Here is a 25,152-nt window from a genome sequence, read left to right as displayed (position 1 = left end):
CTTGTTTAATGATGCAAAGATGTGTTGCACTCTTTCATGTTGCATTTGTTAAACTCTGTGAAGCTGTGTTACTGTGCCTGTCTAAAACACCTGATGGTCTAATAAAGAGCTGAACGGCCAATAGCAAGGCAGGAGAGAGGATGGGCGGGGCTCGCAGGAAGAGAGGATAAAGAGGAGGAGAAAAAGAGAGAGGGGAGGAGCAAGAAAAGGAGGAGAGGAGGACTCCAGGGGCCAGCCACCCAGCTACCCAGCCACCCAGCAAGCCACGAGTGAAAAGTAAAGAAAGGTATACAGAAATAGAGAAAGACAAAAGCCCAGGGGCAAACGGTAGACAGGTTAATTTAAGTTAAGAAAAGGCCGGGCTTCCATAAGAAAGAATAAGACTCTGTGTGATTTCTTTGGGAGTGGGGCAGCAGGGCCCCCAAAAGAGTTAAAAAAAAAAAAAGTAACTTAAAGGCACATGCTGCTATGGCAGGCATTCTTAATAGTTTAAATTTAGTTCTACAGGTTTATTATTTCTTCTCCATAAAAATTACTTTGACCAATCCCAGCACTCAGGAGGCAGAGGCAGGCAGAGCTCTGTGAGTTCGAGGCCAGCCTGGTCTACAGAGTGAGTTCCAGGACAGCCAGGGCTACACAGAGAAACCCTGCCTCAAAAAACAAAACAAAACAAAAAAGCAACAAAACATCAACCTAACAAAACGGTTGAAGCCCAAACAGCAGAGGAATCTACTGACTTAAGCTGGGAATTCAGTGCATGACGGCAGGCAGCAGAAGAGGACCACTATGACATGCATGCATGCGGTCCCATGCAGAGAAAATTCCAGAAGAAGGGAGAGGGCGCAAACAGCACCACTGGGTGCAGAGCAGGACAGAGGCACAGGATGCTGAACTTGTAATCAAATGTCGTCTGCTCGTCTGGTCACAGAAATGGATTAACCCCACAGCAGGGCTGACAACCCCAAGTCAGCCCACATCTGCCCGGCTACAGATCTGACCTCAGCACCCCACACTCGGAGGCTGAGGCCCACAGGGACACCCACGGTCACCCACCTGGCTCTGCAGCCGCACTGGGAACCACATGGACGAGCTTGCCGTACTTTTCCCCTCGCGCCTGCAGATCGAAGTAGACGCTGCCTGTTGAGCACAGAGAGTCGTGAGGTCAGCCCCTCCCCGTCTGAGGCGGCCACACCTGTGAAGCAAGCCTAACAACTATCAAGTAGTTACAGTTTCAGTACAGAAGATCACATGTGCGTGCACATGCACACACACACACACACACACACACACACACACACACACACACACTATTCTCCACCCAGGCATCTTCCACACCAACAATGCAGGCACACTGCACGCACTTCCAGGATTGTTCTGAGATGCCTGTCACTGGGGGTGGGCTTTGAGGTTTCAGAAGCTCAAGCCAGGCCCAGTGTCACGTTCTCTTCCCGCTGCCTGCCCATCCAGACGCAGAACTCTCAGCTCCTTCTCCAGCAACATGTCTGCCCGCCCGCCGCCATGCTTCCTGCCATGAAGATAATGGACTAGACCTCTGAAACTGTAAGCCAGCCCCAAGTAATCGCTTTCTTTTATAAGAGTTGCTGTGGTCATGGTGTCTCTTCACAGCAATAAAACCCTAAGACACAAGGCACGCTTGGAGATGAAGAACCCAGGGCTGAGCCCAACAGGAAGGAACAGTCTCCAGCGGCCCTGCCCTGCCTCCAGCTCTTGTGAAAATTCCTCAACAGAGAAGAGCAAGATGGCTCAGTGGTCAGAGTGCCTGCTGTGAAAGCAAGGAGACCTGTGTTCAAATCCGAAGCACCCACATAAAAGCCAGGGACGGCTCCACATGCCTGTAACCTCGGCGGGTGCTAAGGAGCGAAGGCGGGCACAGCCTGGGAGCTCCCTGCCCAGCAGCCAGCCTAGCGGAAACGGTGAGCTCAGGCCTGGGGAGAAAGCCTCTCAAAAAGCAGGGAGGGAGAGAAGGGAGGCTACCATGGTGTGGTTCAACACAGGGGGCTGTGCAGACTGGTGTCTGATGACCCACACGGCATCCTGAGTCTGGGTGAACAAATGCCGTGGGATCACCGGCAACACCATCACCCAGGTGCATGGGACTTGTGGTGTCGTCCCTATTCCCAACCATGTGCACCCTCCATCACGTATGTGGGAACACTGTTCCCCTTGCTTTTTGACACATTACATGCAGGAGGAGAGCAGGAAGCTATCCAGGAATCTGTCTCAAGAAACAGGGGTGGAGGGGGGCTGGCGAGATGGCTCAGAGGTTAAGAGCACTGGCTGCTCTTCCAGAGGTCCTGAGTTCAATTCCCAGCAACCACATGGTGGCTCACAACCATCTATAATGATCTGGTGCCCTCTGCTGGTATGCAGGGATATATGCAGGCAGAACATTATATACATAATAAAGAAATAAATCTTAAAAAAAAAAAAAAGAAAAGAAAAAAGAAACAGTCAGCGGAGTCACCAGCCAGAGGCAGACAAAGCGGGAGATGAATGTGTCATGCTAATAAAGGTACTGTCACGTGGCAGAGCATAAATAAGGAATATGGGTTAACTTAAAAATATAAGAGCTAGTTAGTAATAAGCCTGAGCTATAGGCCGAGCATTCGTAATTAATATTAAGCCTCTGTGTCAGTTATCTGGGAGCAGGCTGTCAGGCCAGGAGCTTCCAGATGGCTGGTGAGGCTGCTGGAGCAACGGCCACACAGCAGGCTACGAGGTGCCCAGGCCTCTGTGTGCGGGAGGCAGCGGCAGCATCTCCCACAGCTCTCCCAGCATGATGACTACCCGAGGGCAGGTGGGCAGCCTGAAGTAGAGGATCTGCTGGAAACCAAGTAAGGTTGTCTTCACCTGGTATCCAGTTAAGTGGCTCTACAGACCATGTAAACTCTGCATAGAAACTTCTGCTTGTAACTGCTCGGCTGGGTAGGCTGAATATGCTCTTTCATAGCATTTTAACATACCTACATTACACTAGCATGCACACACGTGTGCACACATACACACACACACACACACACACACACCCCAAAGTGAAATAAGACCACAGTGAGCATTTGTACAGCTACCCCCCCACCCAGACTCCACAGGGTCAGGACTAGCTTGCCTGTGTTCTGTGTTTGTAAGAGAAAGCTGAAGCAAGGACCCGAAGAGCTGGAGAGTGGGTTGGTGGCTAGAGAGCTCCTGCAGGACCGAGGCTCCTGTAGAGTCCTAGCGCCCACATGAGGCAGCTCTCAACTTGCCTGTCACTCCAGTTCAAGGAGATCACATGCCCCTCTCTGGCCTGTGTGCTGTGATGGGTGATATGCTGTGAATGCGTTGCTCTGATTGGTTGATAAATAAAATGCTGATTGGCCAGCAGCCAGGCAGGAAGTATAGGTGGGAATAAGCAGACAGGGAGAATTCTGGGAAGGAAAAACAGAACTGAGGAGGAGACGCCAGCCCCGGCCGCCCAGGGAGCGGCATGTAATGGCACACAGGTAAAGCCACGGAAAACGTGGTGACATACAGATTAACAGAAACGGGCTGAGTTTAAGTGCAAGAGCTAGTCAGTAGTAAGCCTGAGCTAATGGCCGAGCAGTTTTAATTAATATTAGCCTCTGTGTGTTTACTTGGGTCTGAGTGGCTGTGGACTGGGTGGGACACAGGAAAATTTCAGCTACAGTACTGCACTCATGTGTCAACCCCCCTGACACACAGACACACACACACACACACACATAAAATTAAAAATAATAAAATAAAATCTGAAAAAAAGAATGGATCAGTAGTTAAGAGTGCTTGCTGTAGTGATATATTGTGTACCTATTAAAATTTCACTCAAGATCAGAGGACAGAACAAGCCACTAGATTAAACATAGAAGCCAGGCAGTGGTGGCACACACCTTTAATCCTAGCACTCAGGAAGCAGAGATCTGTCTGTGAGTTCAAAGCCACCCTGGACTACATGAGATTGACTCACAAAGCCAGGCAGTGGTAGCACACACCTTTAATCCCAGTACTGGGAATCACACACACCTTTAATCCCAGGAAGTGATGGCTGGGCAGAAAAAGGTATATAAGGTGTGGGGAGACAGAAACTAAAGGCGTTTCGGCAGAAGCTCCCTTTCAGCCAGAGGCTTTTTTGGCTGGAGCCTTTCGGATGTGGACTCAGAGGGTTGTTCAGGCTGAGGAGTTCATGGTGGCTGTCTGTGGCTTGCTCCTTTGTCTCTCTGATCTTCCAGCATTTACCCCAATATTGGGCCCGGAGACTTTTATTAAAAGACTGTTTAGGATTCATGTTACAGCTTGCTGCTCTTGCAGAGGACCCACATTGCCTGACACCTACGTTGGACAGCTCACAATTTCCTGTAACTCCAGCCCCTGGGGATCTTACTCCCTCTTCTGGCCTCTACGCACAGCAACACACATGTGCGTGCACACACATAAATAAAGATAAAAAATTTAAAAATGGGGAGCTGGAGAGATGGCTCAGAGGTTAAGAGCACTGGCTGTTCTTCCAGAGGTCCTGAGTTCAATTCCCAGCAACCACATGGTGGCTCTCAACCATCTGTAATGAGATCTGGCGCCCTCTTCTGGAGTGCAGGCATACATGCAGGCAGAACACTGTATACATAATAAATAAACTTTAAAAAAAAAATTAAAAATGAACTGGACAGATTTGCTCAGCACCACAGGAACCCCGTATCGACATAGCCGGCGAAGTGTCAGCACACATCAGGCCAGGCGTGACCTCCATCTCAGAACCCCACCAGTGTCTCCAGCCATGAGTTTTCACTTTCACACTACCTGAGTCTGTCGAGTAAGCATGGCCGTGAGCAATGATGCCTTCGATGAAAGAAATGATCTGAGGGATGTTCTCAGTGACTCTCAAATACACCGTTGGCGGCAGAACCTGAAAAGAAGCAGCGACATTCAGTACCACGGGTGATTTCCAAGCTCACAGGACCCGTGCACAGGCTCAGCCATCCGAGTCACGATGCCGCAGTGATCTAACCAACAGACCAGACTACCGAAGGGGAGCAAGGAGCCGGGCAGCCAGACCTCAGTGCCAGGAATGTGCCTGACTCTGATAGGAAGGTAAAGATACATCAGGGACGTTCTGGCAAGGGTGCACTCACTTCATCCGAACTCATACACATGGGCTCCTTCAGACCCAAAGGAGAGGGGCCCAGCTCATCACCAGCTCCCTCCACTGAGGGCATCATAGGGTCTACCCTGAAGGTTGAGAGTTACTTCCTTTCCTTCAGTCTTGACACCACAAGGCCCGTATTCAGGCACTAGCACTGGATCGTTCTGGATCATGCAGGTCAGCTACCACTGCCCTTTGCAGAAGGGTAAACAACAGCTTACCTTCAGGGCCGCCATGTCTTGTTTAAATTCTTCTTCAAAAAGGCCGGCAAGAGAAGCAGGAGACACATTCATCTACACAAGGCCAGACAACCATGTCAGTACACCTGGAGGACCACGCAGACCCGTCATAGCAGACAGGGCCACCCTGCAGACACGTCAGTGACCACGTGCCCCACTGAGGCTCCGCCCCAAGAAGGGAATGTTGATTCTAAATGGTAAACCGACCCTAAAGCCCAGTAGTTAAAAGGCTTGTGGGTCCTGTCCTCTGGGTACACAGAGAAGCTGGGTACCATTTCTACCATACTCTAAGAAACAAACTGACTCTCCTCCCCTCCACAAAAGAGTACAACAGCCATCTCCTCTACAGACCAAGACATGAATATTTATCTCACCCACCACCTTACCTACAGTAGGAAGAAATGGTTAAAAAAAAAAAAATGCCTTAGAGAAGTATTTGAGTAACATGTCACAGTAATTAGCGAGCTGCTGCTGATGCCCTTAGGCTGGGGCTGTGCTGAGCACCTGAGTATGCAGGAGGCTGCCACGTGAACATCTGGGCACAGGGACCCTCAGTGCTGGATTCTCAGAGGAGCCTGGGGCCCAGCAGGCGTCACAGAAGCTCTAGCCCAGAAGCAGAGTTCTTGTCAATAATCCCAGAGCAGACGGGGTGGGGGGGACACGATGGGGGGGGGAACACGACAAGTGAGGCTCCTCCACCTCAGCGGAAGAGCCACAGGCAGCTGATGGCTGCTGGAATAGGGGCAGTCGCTTTCCACATGGCTGTGGCTTGCTCATAAAGGCAGCTCTGTCTAAGCCAATGGGCTATGAAAACAAACGAGAACACCAAAGCAGAAGAAACGTGTGCACGCATGCACGCATGTATATGCACATGTGTGCGCACACACACATACACCTATGTATGAAATTGTCAATGAATAAATTTTATATAAAAATTAAAAGAATCAGGTGCTGGGTATCATTGGTGCACGCCTTTAATACCAGCACTGGGGAGGCAGAGGCAGGAAGATCTCTATTAGTTCAAGGCCAGCCTGGGCTACAGAGTGAGTTCCACCTTAACCAGGGCTACATAGTAAGACCCTGTCAAAGCAGCCTTCACGCACACCTTGTACAAGAACCCTCAATCCACCTACACTCAGCAAGCACTTACGCAGCACCTTCGGTGCTGGGCCACCCTACGGCCCCAACCGCACCTACCCACCGCATGAGACATGGCTCCTTTTTCGTGAGATAAGACATTTCTGCTCTGGGACATCAAGAGTCTCTCTCAAGTTTCTGAGTGACGTGTATGGAGCCGGGTGGCTGACTTTCTGCTCAGGGCTCGAAAGCAGTAGTGACCTCAGAAAGCAGAACCATGGAGGACGACCTCAGGGAGACGGTGGGTGGCCCGGGAGCTGCTACCCACTTCTTCACCAAGCCAGAATGCTCAGCCCATGGATCACCCCACACCTCCTTAGACTGATGGGACGATGCGGTGTGTGGAGGTGATACACAAACACGACAGTGTCACTGCGGAAGACACGGAGTCCACAGCGCCCAGTGGTCACACTCCCTCTCCAGGGACAGTTGTAATTACGGCACAGAACACGCTTTCAGATCTTGTCCACACACCACCTAATAAATGCCTTTGGTCTAAGTTTTACCTTTCTTTCTTCAATTTTCTTGTTTTGTTTTGTTGGAGACAGGGTTTCTCTGGGTAGTCCTGGCTGTCCTGGAACTTGCTCTGTAGTCTAAGCTGGTCTTGAACTCACAGAGATCTGTCTGCTTCTGCCTCCCGAGTACTGGGGTTAAAGGTGTGTGCCACTATGTCCAGCTCAATTTTTTCCCATTTCTACCTTTTTAATTTTTGAGTAAATGGGAACACATCCCCTTATGTCCAGATGCCCCAAACCCATTTTTTATTAACTTTTCTCCCACTCATTTGTAGGAAGTGTTTTGACACGTTGTGGTCCTCTTTTTGCACAAATCTATTATCTATTTCTGTTGAGATTCATTTTTATGTTGACCTTGATACTTTTCATCTTTCATGGATGTTGCCTTCATACATGTCTGTGTACCACATGTATGCAGTGCCGAAGGAGGCCAGAAGAGTTATAGATGTTAGATCTGGCATGTGGGTGCCGGGAATTGAACCCGGGTCCTCTAGAGGAGCAGCCAGTGCTCTTAACCACTGAGCCATCTCTTTAGTTCCCCCTTTCCAGTTTGTTAACAGTATGTATAGTCATTTACAGAACACTGAAAACTTGGTTTATATTTTCCACTCATTTCTATTTCTGAGTCTTTCTACATAAATGGATTTGCACTTGGAAACATACTGAGAAACCCTTCCCCAAGGAGGCCAGAGAAACATCCTGGGATTTCTGCCAGCAATCTGTGTCTCCACTACTCTTATATTTAATCTCTGATCTGCTCTAAGTTGGCGATGAGGCATGGCCCCAACTTGGGTTCCTATTTTCTCCAGATGGTTAGCCAACTGTCAGCACTATGTACTGGATAATCAACTCCCCCAACCCAAGTGATCTGAAATGCCATCTTTTATCATAAAACAAATTCCCACTAATTATTATATATATTTCTGCATTCAGTAGTATGTTCCATCGTCTGTCTATCCACGTGCAGGACAACAGTGTTTAACTGCTGTAGTCTTTCTCGGAAAGAGGGCCAAGCAGGGGCTGTCTGGGAACCGGAGGTAGAAACAGGAAGAGAGCGGAAGGAGGAAGGGACAGAGGATACTCTAGGGAGAAGGGCACAGAAACCTTAATTCCCACCAGGCTGCCTGCCTTCGGAAAATACATATAGCCCCAGATCACTCCTGCACACACACACACACACACACACACACACACACACACACAGAGTACCATGTGACTTTTACTGAAGAGATAAAAGGAAACACAGATAAGGTATGGACCAAAGGAAGGATTCCATCCAAGTCTGTGGTGAGCCCATGAGTTTATGGGGGTTCCCAACAGAAGCATGGGTGGCTCAAAGGCAACTAAGCAATAGTGAAGTCCCTGTCCAGCTACATCAATGAAGAAGAATCCCACTCCAATCTCAGGGTGAGAGGCCTCCTGACGATCTCATGAGATGTGAAAGGCCTCCCTCCTCCCCCGGGGAGGGGGTGATAGTAGGATCATCTTCTGAGGGTCCCATGCCACGGTGACCCCAACTGCTCTGATTCACAACAGTAATGCTTGTCCAGCCCAGAGAAAGCAAGGACACCACACATATACATACTCACACTCACACACACTGATACACATACATGTATTTATATGTATATGCATGCATATATAGACAAAGAATGATCTATAGCTTTTTAAATACATCCAAACATCTGGCTGGGCTACTCCCTCCTTCATACTCTGTTCAGGGGAACCCCACTCTCAAAGTCAGATGGTTATATTCCATCCCCTAGTGGCTGGTCACAGGGCACAGTGGGACACTCACCATAACACAAACCACACAGGGCAAGTGCCCAGAACCCTAGTCCTTGCTATTCAGGTTATCCTCAACTCTGTCTTATCATGGGAGCCATTCCAAGTTAGCCATCCCCTCCTTCACAGGGAGCCACCGGGCCAGGCCTTCGGCACTCCAACTGAACCCCGGGCTTTCAGCACATTCCACCATCTTCCCAGGAAGCTAGACACGCAAGCTAGTGCCCTGAATCAAAAGAGTGACTCTGGCTTGAATCACTGAGACACCCAGGATGGTTTATCACAAGCATAGCACAGCATGCACCAGGCGGTGGCAGCTCACACCTTTAATCCCAGCACTCAGGAGGCAGAGGCAGGTGGATCTCTGTGAGTTCGAGGCCAGCCTGGTCTACAGAGCAAGTTCCAGGACAGCCAATGCTATACAGAGAAACCTTGTCTCAAGAAAAAAGTGGGGGTCGGGCTGGAGAGATGGTGCAGCAGTTAAGAGCACTGACTGCTCTTCCAGAGGACCTGGGTTCAATTCCCAGCACCCACATGGCAGCTCACAACTGTCTATAACTCCAAGATCTGACACCCTCACACAGACATACAACATACACGCAGGCAAAACACCAATGCAAGTAAAATTAAAAAATAAATTGGAGAAAAGAAAAAGAAACACAGGAAAATGCAATCAGCAAAGAACGACCACTCAGCCACCAGGTTACCAAGCAACCAAGGCGAAGTGGCGATGCTCACCTCGTTAGCTCTTCTGATGATTTTATCATCCACATCAGTGATGCTCATCGCCATGATCACATTGCAGCCAAACACCTTGGTCAGGATCCTTCGGATAATATCAAATCTAACGTATGAGCTGAAAGAAAAAAAAATTGTCGGATGGTCTTCGACAAAGAATTAAAATTGTTCTTCTATTTTTAAACTTAAAATTATTTTATTTTCGATTAACTTGTTTTATTTCATGTACATGTGTTTTGCCTGCATGTATGTCTGTGCACATATGTTTACTTGGTGCCTGATGAGGTCAAAAGTGGGTGTCAGGGCCTCTGAAATTAGAGGTACAAATGGTTGTGAGTCACGGTGTGGGTGCTGGGAACTGAATCCAGGTCCTCTACAAACAAGTTCTCTTAAGCACTAAGTCATCTTTCCAGCCCCCAATTTTACTTATTCTTATTCCATGTGTATGTGGTATGTGTATATCTGTGTGTGTGTGTGTGTGTGTGTGTGTGTGTGTGTGTGTGTGTGTATGTGTGTGGCTATGCACACCCCACAGCAGCGTGCATATGGAGGTCGGAGGAAAGCCTGTGGGACTCAATGCTCTCCTTTCAGCACGTGAGTCCCGGGGATCACACTCAGGTCACAGGCTCGTACAGGAGGTGCCGTTACCCGTTACCCATTACCCAGTGGGCCGTCCTTGCCGGCCTCATCACTGTCATCCTTGAAAAGAAACGCGTTATAATTTAACATACCACTGTGCAACTTCCCAAGTGTGTGCTACCGTTGGCGACTGGTTCCTAGGGAACTAATCCAAGTGCGTCTTTACAAACTGGGTCCCACCTGGAGGCCCAGAAGGGTCCTTGCAAGGAGCAACCACAGTTTCAGGATAGGGTATTGCTGTTTTCAAGTTCAGAGCTGTTGAGCGAGTCTGCATCTAAGTGTGTAAAGAACTCCTATAACGCAACATCCATAAAGAGTCAAACGACAGCATCTTGTGACCATTCTTGTCCATGTTCTAGAACTGGGATTTTCCATGTTACCCCAGTGCAGGGGAGGCAGGCAGGTGGATCCCTGGGGCTCACTGGGCAGCCAGCTTGGCCTGCTCATGGAGTTCCAAGCCACTGGGAGATTCTGTCTCAAAACAGACAGGGGACAGCCCTTGATGATGACATCTGAGGATGTCGGCTGGCCTTCACACTTGTGTTTAATTTAGGTCTAAAAATACCCAAGTAGAAATGTGCAAGAGAACAAACAAGATATTAGGAAATGGGGAATGTCAACAAATGCAGAAGGAACCTGATCCCAGCTCCAATGCTTCCCAGGAGTGTGGCCACGGAGTTAGCACTGTCTATGGTGGTTGAGGACAGACAAGCCACATGGGGTTAAGTGGCACTTCATATACACTATTTCCTGAAACTGCCAAGAAGATTCCAAACACTGAGCTGTTGTCCTTTCTGTCTCCACTCAAAATAAGAACCAGGACTCAGCAAGAAAGTGACCAGTTGAAGGCCAGGCAATGACGCCCCATGGTTGGATTCGGGTCCCAGGACCAACCTTAGAAACATCTAATTGGCAAACAGGACACTCTCCATTCCTCCACACCAGTTCTCTGAGTGTCCAGAGCTGAGCAATGCCTACCCAACGCAGAACAGGTACAAACATCAAACGAGACTAACATTCTGGCATCTCACAATTCTCAGAATGCAGGCATTACTCAATTCACTTAACAGATTAAAAAACAAACTAACTAGTGGAGCACGCCTTTAATCCCAGCACTAAGGGCAGATATCTGTGGGTTTGAGGCCAGCCCGGGCTACACAATGAGGACAGCCAGGACTACACTGGGAAACCCTGTCTCGAAAAACCAAAAACCAAAACAAAACAAAACAAAAACCCTAACAATTTACCCTTTCCATAATAAATGACCCTCTGACTTTGTCATAAAGTTCAAATCCAGGAAACTCACCAAGCATGGCCAAGGTGTGCATGGTCGTACACAGTCGGTCCACAGCTATACCTGGGAACATATTAAGACCCACCATGTGAGATATCTGCAACAACCATGACACACGCTGGGTGTTTAGGTGCCCGCTCTGGGCACCACACTTGCAGATTTCGGGGCTGACTTGCCCCCTGCAGCCCCTCACGACGCCCCGCCCCGCCCCGCCGGCGCACGCACCAGGAGACGGCGTCCGTCCGGGCCACGATCAGCGGCTCTTTCCTGCCGGTGAGGCTGTTGTGCACCTCCACGCCGGTGTCCTGGCCTTGCGGCCGCTGCCATGCTCGCCCGCGCCGCCCGAGACCCAGCGCGTGCCGGAGCAGCAGAGCGCCCGGCCCAGGCCCGCGCGCCCGCAGCATGTCGGGGGCAGATCCAGAGACCAGGCAGAAAAAGGCAAAACTCTGCAGGCCAGGCCCCGCCCCGTCCACGGATGACAAGCCCCGCCCAGCGATCCAGAAACCACGCCCGGGGTCTCACAGGGACCCGCCCACTCCCGGAAGAGAATACTCGCTGGCTGGAGTCTGGCGGTGAACCTAGCACAGTGTAAGCGGCGTAATGATGGCGTGATGCCCGCAGAAACAGGGCTCTTCGCTCACAGCCCGTCCTTGTGGGTAGATCGGTCTCGGTGTACATCGTTATGCCTGCTGCTGGGCATAACCTGGTGTGCACCGCAATAGTGTGTACCCGAGCGTGCACCAGACATGTGTTTCTCAACCCGACACTCCAACACACTGCCTACTCTGCCTACTCCAGAAACACTATACACCCCAGCGTGCACTCATCGTGTCTGCATTCAAACACACCCATGTGTGCCTTAACACACACTGTACCCCAGCATACACAGAGCATGTCTGCAAGTATGCACCTAGCCACACTCAGCACGTGTAGTCCAACACTACATCCCCGGACATGTCTGCACTCCAGTATTCCTGTACTTCACACTGTCGCGTGGGCTTAGGACGAAAGAACAGCGTCAGGAAATGACACTTCCCTCGAGTGCGTGTCACTGGAAATGTCTGCTGGAGAGATGGCTGCTCTTCCAGAGGACCTGGGTTTGAGTCCCAGCACCCACAGGGCTACTCAATAATCTGTAATTCCAGTTCCAGAGGGTCCATCCAATGCCTCCTCTGGACTCAGCAGGCACTACAAACATGTAGTCCACGGACAGACATGCAGGCAAAATACCCATGCACATAAGAACAAATGGTTTAAAAAAATTTGTTTAGAGTTTATCTGTAACCAAAGCTTTCTGGAAGGGGATGCAAGAGCATCTGGGAGTTTAAGACCAGCCTCACCTATATGAGATCCTGCCTTTGGCGCTTGCCTTTAATCCCAGCACTGGGGAGGCAGAGGCAGGCGGATCTCTGTGAGTTCAAGGCCAGCCTGGGCTACAGGCTCCAAAGCTACACAGAGAAACCCTGTCTCAAAAAGAAAAAGAAAAAAAGAAAAGAAGAGAGAGAGAGAAAGAAAGAAAGAAAGTTACCACCCATCTCCCGATAACCGTTACGTCCCCTAGCTTCCTCCCTCACTCCTTACAACACTGAGCGGCCTTGGCTCTTGCAGTCTTTGGTTTCACTCTTCTTTGGTGCCCTCTGGAAAGGCAAACGATTAAGCAGCCATGTTCCTAGAGCGCTTTTCCCTGAAGATTCTGGACTCTCACGGGCTGCTTAAAGCTAAACTGCCATGTAATGTAGACTGTCCGATACATTAGGACAGTCATTCACGGTCTCCAAACGTCCCAAGTTCTCCTGGAATGTTATTCTTCCTTCTTCCTCACAGCTGCCGGCCTTCATGGCATCTTGTCATTGTGTATGTGTGTGCATTTGTCTCCTTTCTACAGCAATGTGCAGTTCTCCTTCCCCACCTGCCCACCCCAGTTGTTAAGATATGGTTTCACTCAGTAGCCCAGGCTGTCACTATGTGAATCTTTTTTTGTTTTTTTTGTTTTTTGAGACAGGGTTTCTCTGTAGCTTTGGAGCCTGTCCTGGAAATCACTCAGTAGCACAGGCTGGCCTTGAACCCACAGAGATCTGCCTTCAGTGCTGGGATTAAAGGCGTGCACCACCACTGCCAGGCACACTATGTAAATCTTACTAGCCTACTTGGCTTGAAACTCCTCCCGCCTCAGGCTCCCCCAGTTGGGGGGTTACAAGTCCCCACTCCCTGAGTACTTAACTGTAAACTGGTTTGACTTCCTCGCCATGTCCTGCAAACTCACCAAAGAGCTGGGCCTGAGAAAGTCCCTCGGAACTCTTCCTGTGCAGGTAGTTAAAATACAGCTAGAGAAAGCGTTTATTCTGATACCTGTCTGCCAAAAACCAGAAACCAAAGGCTGGAATGCAGAACTCGAAGAGCTAGAGCAGACATTTAAAAAGCAGTTCTAGGAATACCGAGAGCCAAACCTTCCCTGATTTTGGACAGCTGGTATGTTTGGATTGGCCACAGGAAATCATAGTTTCAAAACCAACAATGGTGTTTTGTGTCTGCTGGAAGGCAGTCTCTCATGTAGGTCCGCCCCAACTGGCAGCAAGTCTGCTCCTTGTTAAGCCTTCCGAGTCATTCAAATGTCTGTGGGATGTGTGTGGTGGCTCACACCTGTAATCCTAGCACTCAGGGGATTGCTGAATCTGAGGCTCTTCAGGAGTTTGAGACCAGTCTGGGCCTCACTGTGAGTTCTGGTCCAGCCTGAAGTACAATACTAAGCTGTCTCAAAAAAGAAAATGATAAATATAACCCACTCTGTACCAACAGTTAAGTGTACAATCCTCGTGTGTACTGAATTTCTAAGCACACACAGACTATCAAGGTGAAGTGAAAGCAAGCAGGACAATTGATCAGAATATACCTCAGAGAGAATCCTGTTCCTCTTAAGTCGCCTCCCTTAAAAAAAAAAATTACACTTATTTGTATATGTATGTGTGTGTATGCAACAGAAAGTGTGGCGGCCGGAGGACAGCCTGGGGGAGTTTCCTTCTACCATGTGGGGTCACAGGGAGGGAACTCGGGTCGTCAGGATGGATGGCAAGTGCCTTTTCTGGCTGAGCCGTCCTGCCATCCCCAGATTTGTTTCTCATAAAAACGGAAGAGGTTGTGCATGTCCACAGGCTTGGGCTGCGAATGGATGCTGAGCTCAGGCTAGTTGAAGTGAGAAAGGGAAATTGACATTTAGCAGGAGGGTGCCCTATGTCCCAGGAGCCTCACCCAGGGAACACCTCCAAGCAGGGACTCAGAGCCTCTCAAACACACGTCTTCCCAGATTCTCTCTCTGGCTCATGTTCATTGCTTGTCTCTGTTTTACAGGAAGAGGTTTTTCTTAAAGATCGCATTTATTGGAAGAGCAGTCTGCTCTTCCAGAGGTACTGAGTTCAATTCCCAGCACCCACATGGTGGCTCACAACCATCTGTAATAAGATCTGGCACCCTCCTCTGTATACATAATAAATAAATAAATCTTAAAAAAAAAGATCGCATTTATTAATTCAGTGTGTTTGCAGATGGAGGGCACAAGGGATAATGTGCTCATGTGTGGGGCCTGAGGACCAGCTTTCCAGACTGAGTTCAATCTCTCCACCATGTGGATTCAGGGGCTTGAACTCAGGTTAACTGCCATGTTCTCAGCCTTTGATTTTCTATACAGTATACTTAAAATGTCTGAGTATAGTTAACTATGTTTTATCTATTGGTCTTCTGAGCTTGCCCGGAAAGCCACTTTATAAAGCCAATTAAAAGAATAAAACATTTTTACCCCAAAGAGGTGAACATACTCAGTACTCTAAAACATTGTAGTTAGCATGCGGTAGCACTTGTGACTTAATCCTGGCAAACTGAATAAGATAAGATGCCTTTGGGTTTGTGTATCTATGGACTCAATGAACAGCAGAATGAATTGAGAGTATTGTGACTTTTAAAGGTAACCAGGTTCCAACTCCAGCTTGGTTATCTTTGGAAAGGGTCAGTTATACCTAAATCTTTATTAAATAAAAAAATATTAGATAAATATTGTTCATTCATGGCCCTGAGATTAAAATATCTGTCTCTTAATTACTATTGTGCCCTTAAACTGCTTCTATGACCTCTGAGGAAAAGGCTCCACTTTTCATTTTCAGTTCTGTACCCCTCTCCACAGTTTATTCCACGTCGTGTCCCCAAGTCATATTGTTAGGCTTTTGTGCAGAGTAGTGGGCAATTATTTTCTTCTGGCAATTAAGTGAAACTTCTGTTTTTGGCTAGGACTGAAAGCAGTCGGATCTGTTAGTAAAAACCACCACAGGACATCCAAGCGAACGTTCGCCTACAGAAATGCTCGCCCTGTGTGAGTCAAGGTGCAGCCCCACACCACCGTCCCGGTCTGAACGACCTCACTCGACAAACAGCTCAATGGAACGTCTCTGGCAGCACTGACACCCCGATGGCCGGCCGATCGCTGCCAGGAGCCCCGCCCCGCCCCCTCAGCACTCCATTGTAGATCTACTGCCTTGGGAACGTAGATGTCACCGGGTTGCACCGGGTACTTTCGCGCGTGCCGAGGGCGTTAGGATGTCACCGTGTTTCACGAGCCGTTCCAAGTCCTTTCAAGCTACATCTCCTAGGTGTGAAGCGGTGAGTCCTGTTCGGCTGGAGGATGAAGCCCGGAGGCTGAAACACAGCACCCTGCAAACCGGAGGTGGCTGAAGACAGGGAGCTGACCTGGCGCCCCGGGCGACGTTCCAACAGGCGAGGCGGAGAGCGGCCATCAAGCGCTCCGCACACGAGGCCACAGCAGCGGACCCGGTAGCGCCGCCCAGAGAAAGCCTGAGGACCTGGGGCTCACAGGAGGGAACGCAGCCATGCAAAGGCGCGAATTTGGCGACCACAGAGGCCAGGCTCCGCCCCGGGGCGGTGCCTAAGCCGGAAGGGGGCGGGACCGCCGGGGCCCGTCGCCTAGGCAACCACTTGTTCTGCCCGGGCTTTTCAGAAAGCCCTAAATCCGGGACTGTGGGGGGAAGGGCGGGATGGGGAGCCGCAGGCTGCAGGAGCCTGCGGGAAGCTGCGGGCGTGCGCCCGGGTGCGGGCAGCCTCCTCGCAGTATGGTGAGGACGCGGGCAGCCTCAGGTGCGGCAGGGGAAGGGCTAAGGCCGGGGCGCTGCTCCCGCCAGCCCGCCCGCCCTCCGCAGCTCTCCCAGCGGAACGGAGAGCAGCACCCCTCCGGGGCCCCCTTTGTCTCCAGGCCATTCCAAACTCAGCTCCAGAGAGAGAGAGAGAGAGAGGGGCGACACAAAGGGACGGCGGGGGCGGACGGCGCAGGCGCGGGCGGCCGCCGAGGATGCTGGGAGTGGTGGTCCCTCCGCGCCTCGCTCGGTGCCCTCCCGCGCGGGTCCGCAGCCACGGCCGGGGAGCTGCGCATGCGCGCCCACTTCCGCCTCCCCTGGCCCCGCCCTCTCGGAGCCCAGCTCTCGAGTACTAGGGAGAGCGGGAGGCGTTGCCGGCCCCGACCACACCTCCTCCTCGTCCCGATTGGCCGCCGAGGTAAGAGCCGCCAGGGGATTGGCTGTGGCCGTTGCCAGTTCTGTGCGGGGGCCCTATTTATACCGCGCTGGGGGAGGCGGGGGGAATGCAGTGAGCCTGGAGGATGGTGGCCCCGCTCTGTGGGGTCGGGTCCCCAAGGCGGCGGCGGCGGCGGCGGTGGTCTGGAGGCTCGCCCGGCCCCGGCGTGTCCTTAGCGGAGCGGGCCGCCACCCCGCCGCCCCTGGCCGGCGTGCGGCCCCGCCCAGTGGGCCCGCCACCGAGTGCCAAACTCCTAGTAAAAGTTTCGCGCCGCCGGCCGCCCCTGCCCCGGCGGCCCTACCGCTGTCCCCTCCGCGACCCCGGCCCCCAGCGACGGTGACAGGCCACGCCCCCCGCGCGGGCCGGCCTCGCGGCCCGCCGCCGCCCCCTGGCCCGGGACGGTGAGGGGCGTGAATGCGGTGGGGGCGGGGCCGCCTCCGGGAGCGGGAGGGGGGGCGGCGGCGGCGGCGGCGGGGCGCATGCGCGCTGCGCGCGGGGCTGAATGTTTCCCAAGTGTTTGAAACTGGTATTTGGGTTTTCCACGTTGGACAAGTGCGGCGAGGCGGGCGGGCGGGCGGGCGGTGGAGCGCGCCCTTCCCCGCTGCCGGCCCCGCTCTCTCCGCTCTCCACGCCGGTGGCGGGTGGGCGGCGGTGGCCGGCCCCCTTTGGGTGTGTGCGCGCTCGTACGCACGGCCCCCCGCGCCGCCCGCCGCCCGGGAGGGGGCCTGCACGGCCGGCGGGGCGTGCGCCGGAGCCTCGGCCGCCGCGGCCCGCGCCTGCAGGCGCCGGGGTCCCCGCGGCCCCGGAGGCGGCGCGGCGGGCGCCAGATGTAGCCGCCGGCCGGCCCGGCCGAAGTGGCGGGGAGGTCGGGGGGGGGGGCGCGGGAGGGCGAGAGAGCTTTGCATTTTGCAGTGCTGCTTGCTTGAGGGGGGCGGGGGGTGGAGGAAGCGGAAAGCCGCCGAGTCGCCGGGGACCTCCGGGGTGAACCATGTTGAGTCCTGCCAACGGGGAGCAGATCCACCTGGTGAACTATGTGGAGGATTACCTGGACTCCATCGAGTCACTGCCTTTCGACCTGCAGAGGAACGTCTCGCTGATGCGGGAGATCGACGCCAAATACCAAGGTACGGCGGGTGATGGATGGGCGGGGGCGGCCGCGTCCATCCCTGGGTCCCGGCGACGAGGCTGTGGCTGGTCCTGCCGGGAGCCCGGGCTCCCCGGCAGCGTCCTCGGAGGGCTAGGAACAAAAGGTCTGGAGCGCCTTTGATGCGCCGAGGTCCTTGTGTAGCCGAGCCCCGGGACATGGAGGAGGAAGGAGCGCGAACGGCTGGCTGCAAGGCTGCGCGACCAAAGCGCTCTTTGTAGTGAAGTGATGAGGCGGTGCTGCGGGGGAGGGGGCGCGGGGCTCGGCCGCGTCCTCGGGGAGGGGGCGCGGGCCGCCGCGCGAGGTGGAGTGCTTGCTTACACGGGCGCCGCGGCCGCAAAGGCGCGGGCGCCCGGCCGGAGAGACGGCCGCGGGCCGGGTTCCCGGGGACCCGAGTGCCGGTCCGGAGTGTCGCCGCCCCCCGCCCCGGTGCTGCATCCAAGTGTTACATAAAAGTCCTGGGCAGTCCCGACCCGGGGTCGCGCGATCGCCCAGGCCCTGCCTTTGCCGGGGCCCTCCCTTGGCTCTGGACACGGCTCCGGGCCGACCGTGAGGGGCGCCGGCGCGGTGTGTCTTGGCTGGCGGAGGAAGAGGGTGGAAGGGAGGAGGATCGCAGCCGACGAGGTGCACGGCTGTGCTGCGCTCGGTGGGCGCGAGCCGGGCTCCTCCGGCCGGGGAGGGACGGGGCAGGTGAGGGACCTGCAGTCCTCCCGGAGACCCGGGCTGCCCCGAGTGGCGAAGAGGCGGAGCCTGCGTGCCCGCCGGGTACTGTTGGTTGTTGGGGAAACTTTGCTGCGAGGCCTGGGGGCTCTGTTTTGAACGTGGATGGCCGCTCGGAGTTTACTCTTGTTTACAGAACTGCGCAGCAGGGAAACGGAAGAGTTGGGGGAGGTGGAGGGCCGCCGTTCGGGCCCGCACACCGAGACCGGCCGCGGAAAGCGCCCCTGCGCGCTCTATCCGAGATGCAGCTTCGCAGCTCGGTTTATAGGGGAGTCATTAACATACTGCGGAGCGTTCCGCCTCTGCGGCCCCGTGATTGGTCGTAACATCCCCCGTGGAATGTCCTTATCAGTGTGCCGCGCAGTCATTGGTGGGCGGGCCGCCTGGGGGGCGGGCCTTGCTCGGGGACGCGCTCCAGTCTGTGTTTCCGCTGCCTGCTATTCTCTCTGGAAGAGGGCCGGGCGGAGGGAGGAGGCGAGTTGATTTGAATGTCTTGGGGTCGCCCGTCCTCTGGCCTCGGATTGGCTCCTGCCGCCGCCGGGGCGGGCCATCCTCGCGGGTCCTGCGGTTTGATTGGGCTCCCTGCTGGTCTCCGCCCTCAGCGTCGTCGATTCACATAGGCCTCGGGGCGGGGCGGAGCGCGCTTCGCGAGTCTCATAGGCTGGAGGGGTCGCGGCCACTTTCCGGCCGCGGGGCCATGGCGGCGCCGGCCCCCGGGAGGCCGCTGTGATCGCCTTGGCCGCTCTGGCAGCTCGGGCCGCTTCTCGCATTTCCGGGAGGCGTGAGTGAACTGGGAGCACCCCTGTCGGGACTGCGGGTCGGTGTGTCCGGGCGCTGTCCACCTGGAGCCCCGCCGACGCGGCCCCTTGCGGGCTTGTATGTCGGACCGGCGTTAGAATAAGTCCTTGCTCAGAACTGCTGTTGCAGGTCGAGCTTTTTGACAGTCGCCTCGTGCTTCGGGTGTAGAAGAGTCTGGAAGAAGAGGTTGTGGCTTGCTCGTTGTAAATGGAGTGTATTGCCTGAGTTATTTTTCGAATGTGATAAAAATACCCCGTTGGAAGCAATGCCTCATTAAAAACTTAAGTGCTGTCTTACATAAGTTAAACACCGTTTTGGTAATTGGACACACTAAATGGTACTGCAGTCTGACTTACTCACCACCTTTACCCTCCCCGGTACTTTATGGTGGTCCAGCAGCAGTCCGAAGCCGAGCTGTGGTGCTGCCCTTGTTTGTTGCTTTCAGTGGTTTTGTTGATCGAATACTTTGCTTAGGGTCACTAAGAATCTGCTACTGTGGGTCCCACGGTAACTTCGTGGTAAGTTTTTAATGGGATTTTTCTCCACACGCCTCAACTAAAGCTGAAAGAAGCAGTTGTTTACATTTAAATTTAATTTAGCAATGGAAAGAATTGCTCTTCCACAAAAGACCAGTATTGTCTTTGAAACATGGCTGGGTGGGGTGACACATGCCTGTCATCCCAGTGGCGGCAAGATCAGCAGCTCAAGGTCAGCTTTGATTGTACAGCATGTTACCCACGCTGGGTTGTTTGTTCGTTCATTTGCTGTTGTTTTTTGCTAAAGTCTCACTGTGTAGCCTTGGCTCACCTGGAACTCTTGTAGATTCGCTTGCCTCTGCCTCTGGAATTTAAGGTATGTGCCAACATACCCTAAAAACGCATGTTTGGGGCTATCTTCGATAAGTCAGATCAGTCGACAACCTCTTTAGAGACTGGGACTGTTCATCCTCTTGTGTGGTTCTTCCTGGAATACCTCCAGAACCTGAACATGGCTTTACCTGTTGAGACACTTCAGGGTCAGCCCTGTGTTGTTGTCCAGTAGGATTTTGTTGTTATTTGTATTTGTTTTGAGACAGGGTCTCCATATGTGGCCCTGCCTGGCCTGTATAAACCACAGTGGCCTGGAATCAGAAGAGGTCTGCTGACCCCTGTCAGGAGACAACAGAGCAGGGTGGGGTGGTGATTTTCTAGATACCCTTCTGACCTCCAGCCTGTCCACACAAGTGCCCTAGTTAAAGCATTTTCAGTGGTTGCGTTAAGAGATGGCCAAAGGGTCTCAAGAAAAATTTGATACTATTTACCGTTGGAAGAAAATCACTCTAGGAATTTTCTGTGTATATAATTAGACTTTGGTACAGAATGTTTAATTTTTCTAACATTCACATTTATTTTTAAAATGACCAGCGATCTTATTGGTTACTTTCTGGCATTTGAAGCAGTCTTTGACATCTTGGGCTTGAGATCCTTTGTAGTCTCTAAGCACTACACTGTGTCAAGCCACCCACTCCATAGGGTTTCCCTTCTGTCAGCTTTTACAGCCGCCCACCCATTCCCCTGTTTCTTGTTATCAGCCTTAATCTGACTGATTGGATGCTCAGCGCAAAGGGTCTCTACCACCTTGACACAGATTCACATACTTCCACATAAGCACACGAAGGCGGGCTTGGCACTTGTCTACGGCTTTGGCAGCTTGGTGAATTCCATGCTCAGGGCTGGTGGATGAGGGCAGTCTTGGTGGATGAGGGCAGTCTTGGTGGATGAGGGCAGTCTTCAGCACTTCCTGTAAAGCAGTATTGATACCCATTACACCTTAAGCAGAAACCCCTCCTTGGGCTGTGGCATGGGTTACCACAAAGCCAAACCATGAAAACATCCACGCCTCCAGAGACCCTGTCTGCAAAGGAGAAGCTAGTTGTTTTTGAAACCAACCGGGTCCAGGTGTGTAACCCGGGCCGGCCTCACACTGTGCTTCTGCTGCAGTGTCTTGAGTCTGAAATTGTGAGCTGAATTCTTTGATTTCAATTAGATTACTTAACAGTTTTTATTTCCTGGAAATTGTCTAATTACATTTGCCAAATGACATTTTATAAGCATACAGGCTTATTTTTAGCCTTCCTAGGAAGGCTTTAATTTAATACTGGGGTTTAGTTCTCAAAATGGTATTATTGAGTACTCGGAGACAGAGGCAGGCAGATCTCTGTAGGTTCCAGAACAGCCAGGGCTACACAGAGAGACTGTTTTTTGTTTTTTGCTTGTTTGTTTGTTTAATACTGTAAGCAGTAGATTAAAGTATTATGAATTGTAAAGTAAAATCTGTCACTTTTGTTTTAAAGCAAGGTTGTCTTGTGACTAGAGCATTCTTGTTTTCAGTTATAGAGAACATGATGTTGGAGTGGTCATAAGGGGACAGATACATAGCGGGCCTCTGTTGTAACCCTAGTCTTGAAACCATAGGGCACCACCATCTAAGTCTACATGCCTTCTCTGTAGAATATTCCAGACATTGAGATGCTCAGATGCAAGGGGTAGAGAGACCTGAGCTCAGATGCCCAGAATACAGGTAAAAAGTGCCTGTGGCCCCAGCTGGGGGGTAGAGATGAGAGAGTCCCTGGAGCTCAGTCCCTGCTCCAGGTGCAGCGACACTGTCTCAGATAAGGTAGAGAACAATACCCAAACACAAAGAAATACAGGATAGAAGCTTTAAGTTATTCAAAGACATTTCAACAGAAGCTGTGAAAATGTGATTGATGGGGGACGAAAAAGTTCAGGCTGAAGCACTTACTGACTGGAACTTTCTACTCCGGGAAACTTGGCCTTTGCTGTTTCTGCTCCTGGTGATTTTTTAAGATTAGAAACAAGAGAATTAGATAAAAGGCTTACTTGGTTGGTATTGGGTTTCTTTACCGGTTCCTAGTGAGTGTATAATGCAGACTGTGTTTGTTTGCAGAGATCCTGAAAGAATTGGATGACTACTATGAGAAGTTCAAGCGCGAGACGGACGGCACGCAGAAGAGGCGGGTACTGCATTGCATCCAGAGGGCCCTGATCCGCAGTCAGGAGCTGGGCGATGAGAAGATCCAGATCGTGAGTCAGATGGTGGAGCTGGTGGAGAACCGCACCAGGCAGGTGGACAGTCACGTGGAGCTCTTCGAGGCACACCAGGACATTGGTGACAGCACTGGCAGCGGCGGCAAGGCCGGCCAGGACAAGTCGAAGAGTGAGGCGATCTCTCAGGCGGACAAGCCCAACAACAAGCGGTCCCGGAGGCAGCGGAACAACGAGAACCGAGAGAACGCGTCTAATAATCACGACCACGACGACATCACCTCAGGAACACCCAAGGAGAAGAAAGCAAAAACCTCAAAGAAGAAGAAACGCTCCAAGGCCAAAGCAGAGAGGGAAGCCTCTCCCGCAGACCTCCCCATCGACCCCAACGAGCCCACGTACTGTCTGTGCAATCAGGTCTCCTATGGAGAGATGATCGGCTGCGACAACGATGAGTGTCCCATCGAGTGGTTCCACTTTTCTTGTGTGGGACTCAACCATAAACCAAAGGGCAAGTGGTACTGCCCCAAGTGTCGGGGGGAGAGCGAGAAAACAATGGACAAGGCCCTGGAAAAGTCCAAGAAAGAGAGGGCTTACAACAGGTAGTGTGTGGACGTGCACACGGGCAGGAGAACAAACCCAAGTCCCAGGATGGGCAGATGAGTATTTTTAGAGACTGGTAGAAATGGACCCTCTCCTCGGGACGGCAGAAACAGCCTGTGTCTTCATGGTGTACCTGTAACCAGACTGGGTCTGCAGATCAGCGTTTTAGAAACTACCAATATAGGTTCGAATTAAACATGTCAGCAAGTGTCAGACTGGTTTTTGGGGTTGGGGAGTGACTTGGAAGTAACCTAACAGATGTATAAAGAAGAGATTTAATTTGGCTGTTTCCACAAAAATGTTACGGTTTACAAAAAAAAAAAAATTATCCAGGTTGCTGAAGTACAGCAAGTGTGCTTCTCGCTGCCATAATGTATATCCACATGACAAGTTGGTCAAAGGTTTAAAGTCTAAATATTATTTTTTAAAAAGGTTAATGGGTAAATTTTACATGACATATTTTATACATGGCCTATTCCCCAACTGGCCGTTTTTAATGACTGGGTACATTTTTAATAGGTCAGACACAGGCGGTCCAGGCGGTGGGTCCAGGTCTTGCCTTCGCTACCCTCGGTCATCGTGTGGCCACCTTTAACTTATGAAGTGTATAAATGTACATTTTCCAGCCACCTTGCCCTGCTGTATTATAACCGGAAGTGCAGCCTGGTGCTGTTGTGAAGCCGAGGTGTGCGTCCTGCTGCGTGTGTGAGCTGTGTAGATGTTGCGTCAAGAAATAAATGAGACTTGGCCAGTTTGTTTCTTTAGCATTTAATTTTAACATACAAACCATTTTAAATTTTTTGTCTTAAAAATTTATACACCAGCAGTTTAGACAAAGCCTTAAGCAAATTGTATATTATTGATCTCACGTAATAAGGAAGTAGACATTATGTCTATGCCAGCAAATAAATGTCAAAAAATACTTAGAGCAGAGGGTAGAAAGGGACTGTGTGTTTGAGATCCAGCCCCACCGTTCGTTTTGTGTGGCCTGTGAGCTAAGAATGGTCTCTGTGTTTCTAAGTGGTTTTAAAAATCACATTTCATGCTACATGAAAGTCCTATGAAATTCAGATTGGAGTGTCCATAAATAAAGACTCATTGGAACACAGCCATGTTTATCTCCTTATGTGCCGTCTGTAGCTGCTTGTGTAGAACCCAGACCGGCCCTGGAACACAGCCATGCGTATTTCCTTATGTGTCGTCTGTGGCTGCTGGTGTGGGACCATGACCTGCTGACAGCTGAAATGGTCACCCATCCATGGCACGTGTCCTTAACTGCCCACTTAACTGGAGTCCAGATCTCCAGCCCTGGGTGCTGTGTGCTTTGCTTGAGCTCTGAGTATGTGGAGATGTGTTTGGCCAGAGTCTGTGGGGCCTGGGCCTGGTCACTGTAAGTGTGGCTCCTTCTGTTTGTAGTGTACATCAGTTAGCTGTTTTCTGACGATTGCTTTTGAGAATTTTTCTTACACTGGGCATAAATTCTGTTTTCTGGTCTTTCCATTGTAGAGTTACTGCATGAGCACTGAGTTACAGCTGATAATTCCTTAAAAGTGAGCTCTTTGTATATTAGTGTTTGAACTTTGTGCTCATTGATGTTCACAGACACTTAAGTATTTACTTTCTAGCAGAGGATTGAACCATTAAGAATAAATCTACTAGCTGGGCACGGTGACACACACCATTAATCCCAGCACTTGGGGAGGCAGAGGCAGGTGGATCTCTGTGAGTTCAAGGACAGCCTGGTCTACAGAGTGAGTTCCAGGACAAACAGGGCTA

General features: G+C 51.7%; 2 protein-coding genes across 11 annotated transcripts in view; one reads left to right on the top strand and one right to left on the bottom strand.

Annotated features, from left to right (window-relative positions):
- The window catches only part of Cars2 (cysteinyl-tRNA synthetase 2, mitochondrial), a 29,373-nt gene extending 17,412 nt beyond the window's left edge, over positions 1-11,961 (bottom strand). The window contains exons 1-6 of the mRNA XM_006981327.4: positions 11,725-11,961; positions 11,512-11,562; positions 9,567-9,684; positions 5,374-5,445; positions 4,810-4,915; positions 1,054-1,137 (exon numbers count right to left, since the gene is read on the bottom strand). Coding sequence (XP_006981389.1) covers positions 1,054-1,137; positions 4,810-4,915; positions 5,374-5,445; positions 9,567-9,684; positions 11,512-11,562; positions 11,725-11,903 — 610 coding nt within the window. The 5' untranslated portion in view covers positions 11,904-11,961. The remainder of the gene's footprint in view (positions 1-1,053; positions 1,138-4,809; positions 4,916-5,373; positions 5,446-9,566; positions 9,685-11,511; positions 11,563-11,724) is intronic.
- A 4,153-nt stretch (positions 11,962-16,114) lies between these two features.
- Positions 16,115-23,579, top strand: Ing1 (inhibitor of growth family member 1). 10 transcript variants are annotated; one of them, XM_076553748.1, is made up of 3 exons: positions 19,045-21,456; positions 21,496-21,666; positions 22,676-23,579. In XM_076553748.1, exon 3 carries the CDS (start codon positions 22,822-22,824, stop codon positions 23,377-23,379), a length of 558 nt encoding a protein of 185 aa, XP_076409863.1. In that variant the 5' UTR covers positions 19,045-21,456; positions 21,496-21,666; positions 22,676-22,821; the 3' UTR covers positions 23,380-23,579. The 10 variants fall into 10 exon arrangements, with proteins under 10 accessions (XP_042118513.1, XP_015855292.3, XP_006981387.1 ...); XM_042262579.2 differs by lacking the exons at positions 19,045-21,456; positions 21,496-21,666 and adding an exon at positions 16,115-16,314; XM_015999806.3 differs by lacking the exons at positions 19,045-21,456; positions 21,496-21,666 and adding an exon at positions 16,125-17,049.
- The last annotated feature ends 1,573 nt before the right edge of the window (positions 23,580-25,152 follow it).

The sequence above is a fragment of the Peromyscus maniculatus genome, chromosome 17 (genome assembly GCF_049852395.1).
Source record: "Peromyscus maniculatus bairdii isolate BWxNUB_F1_BW_parent chromosome 17, HU_Pman_BW_mat_3.1, whole genome shotgun sequence".
Classification (NCBI taxonomy): Eukaryota; Metazoa; Chordata; class Mammalia; order Rodentia; family Cricetidae; genus Peromyscus; species Peromyscus maniculatus.
Note: the sequence above shows the minus strand (reverse complement) of the source record. Positions and strands in the feature narration are given on the sequence as shown.

Bases quoted from the DNA above. Each gene is read 5' to 3' on its own strand.
- Ing1 (XM_015999806.3), top strand. From the start codon at position 16,536: ATGGGGAGCCGCAGGCTGCAGGAGCCTGCGGGAAGCTGCGGGCGTGCG. The intron at 17,050-22,675 runs GTAAGAGCCGCC...GTTTGTTTGCAG, and splicing joins CGTCCCGATTGGCCGCCGAG to AGATCCTGAAAGAATTGGAT.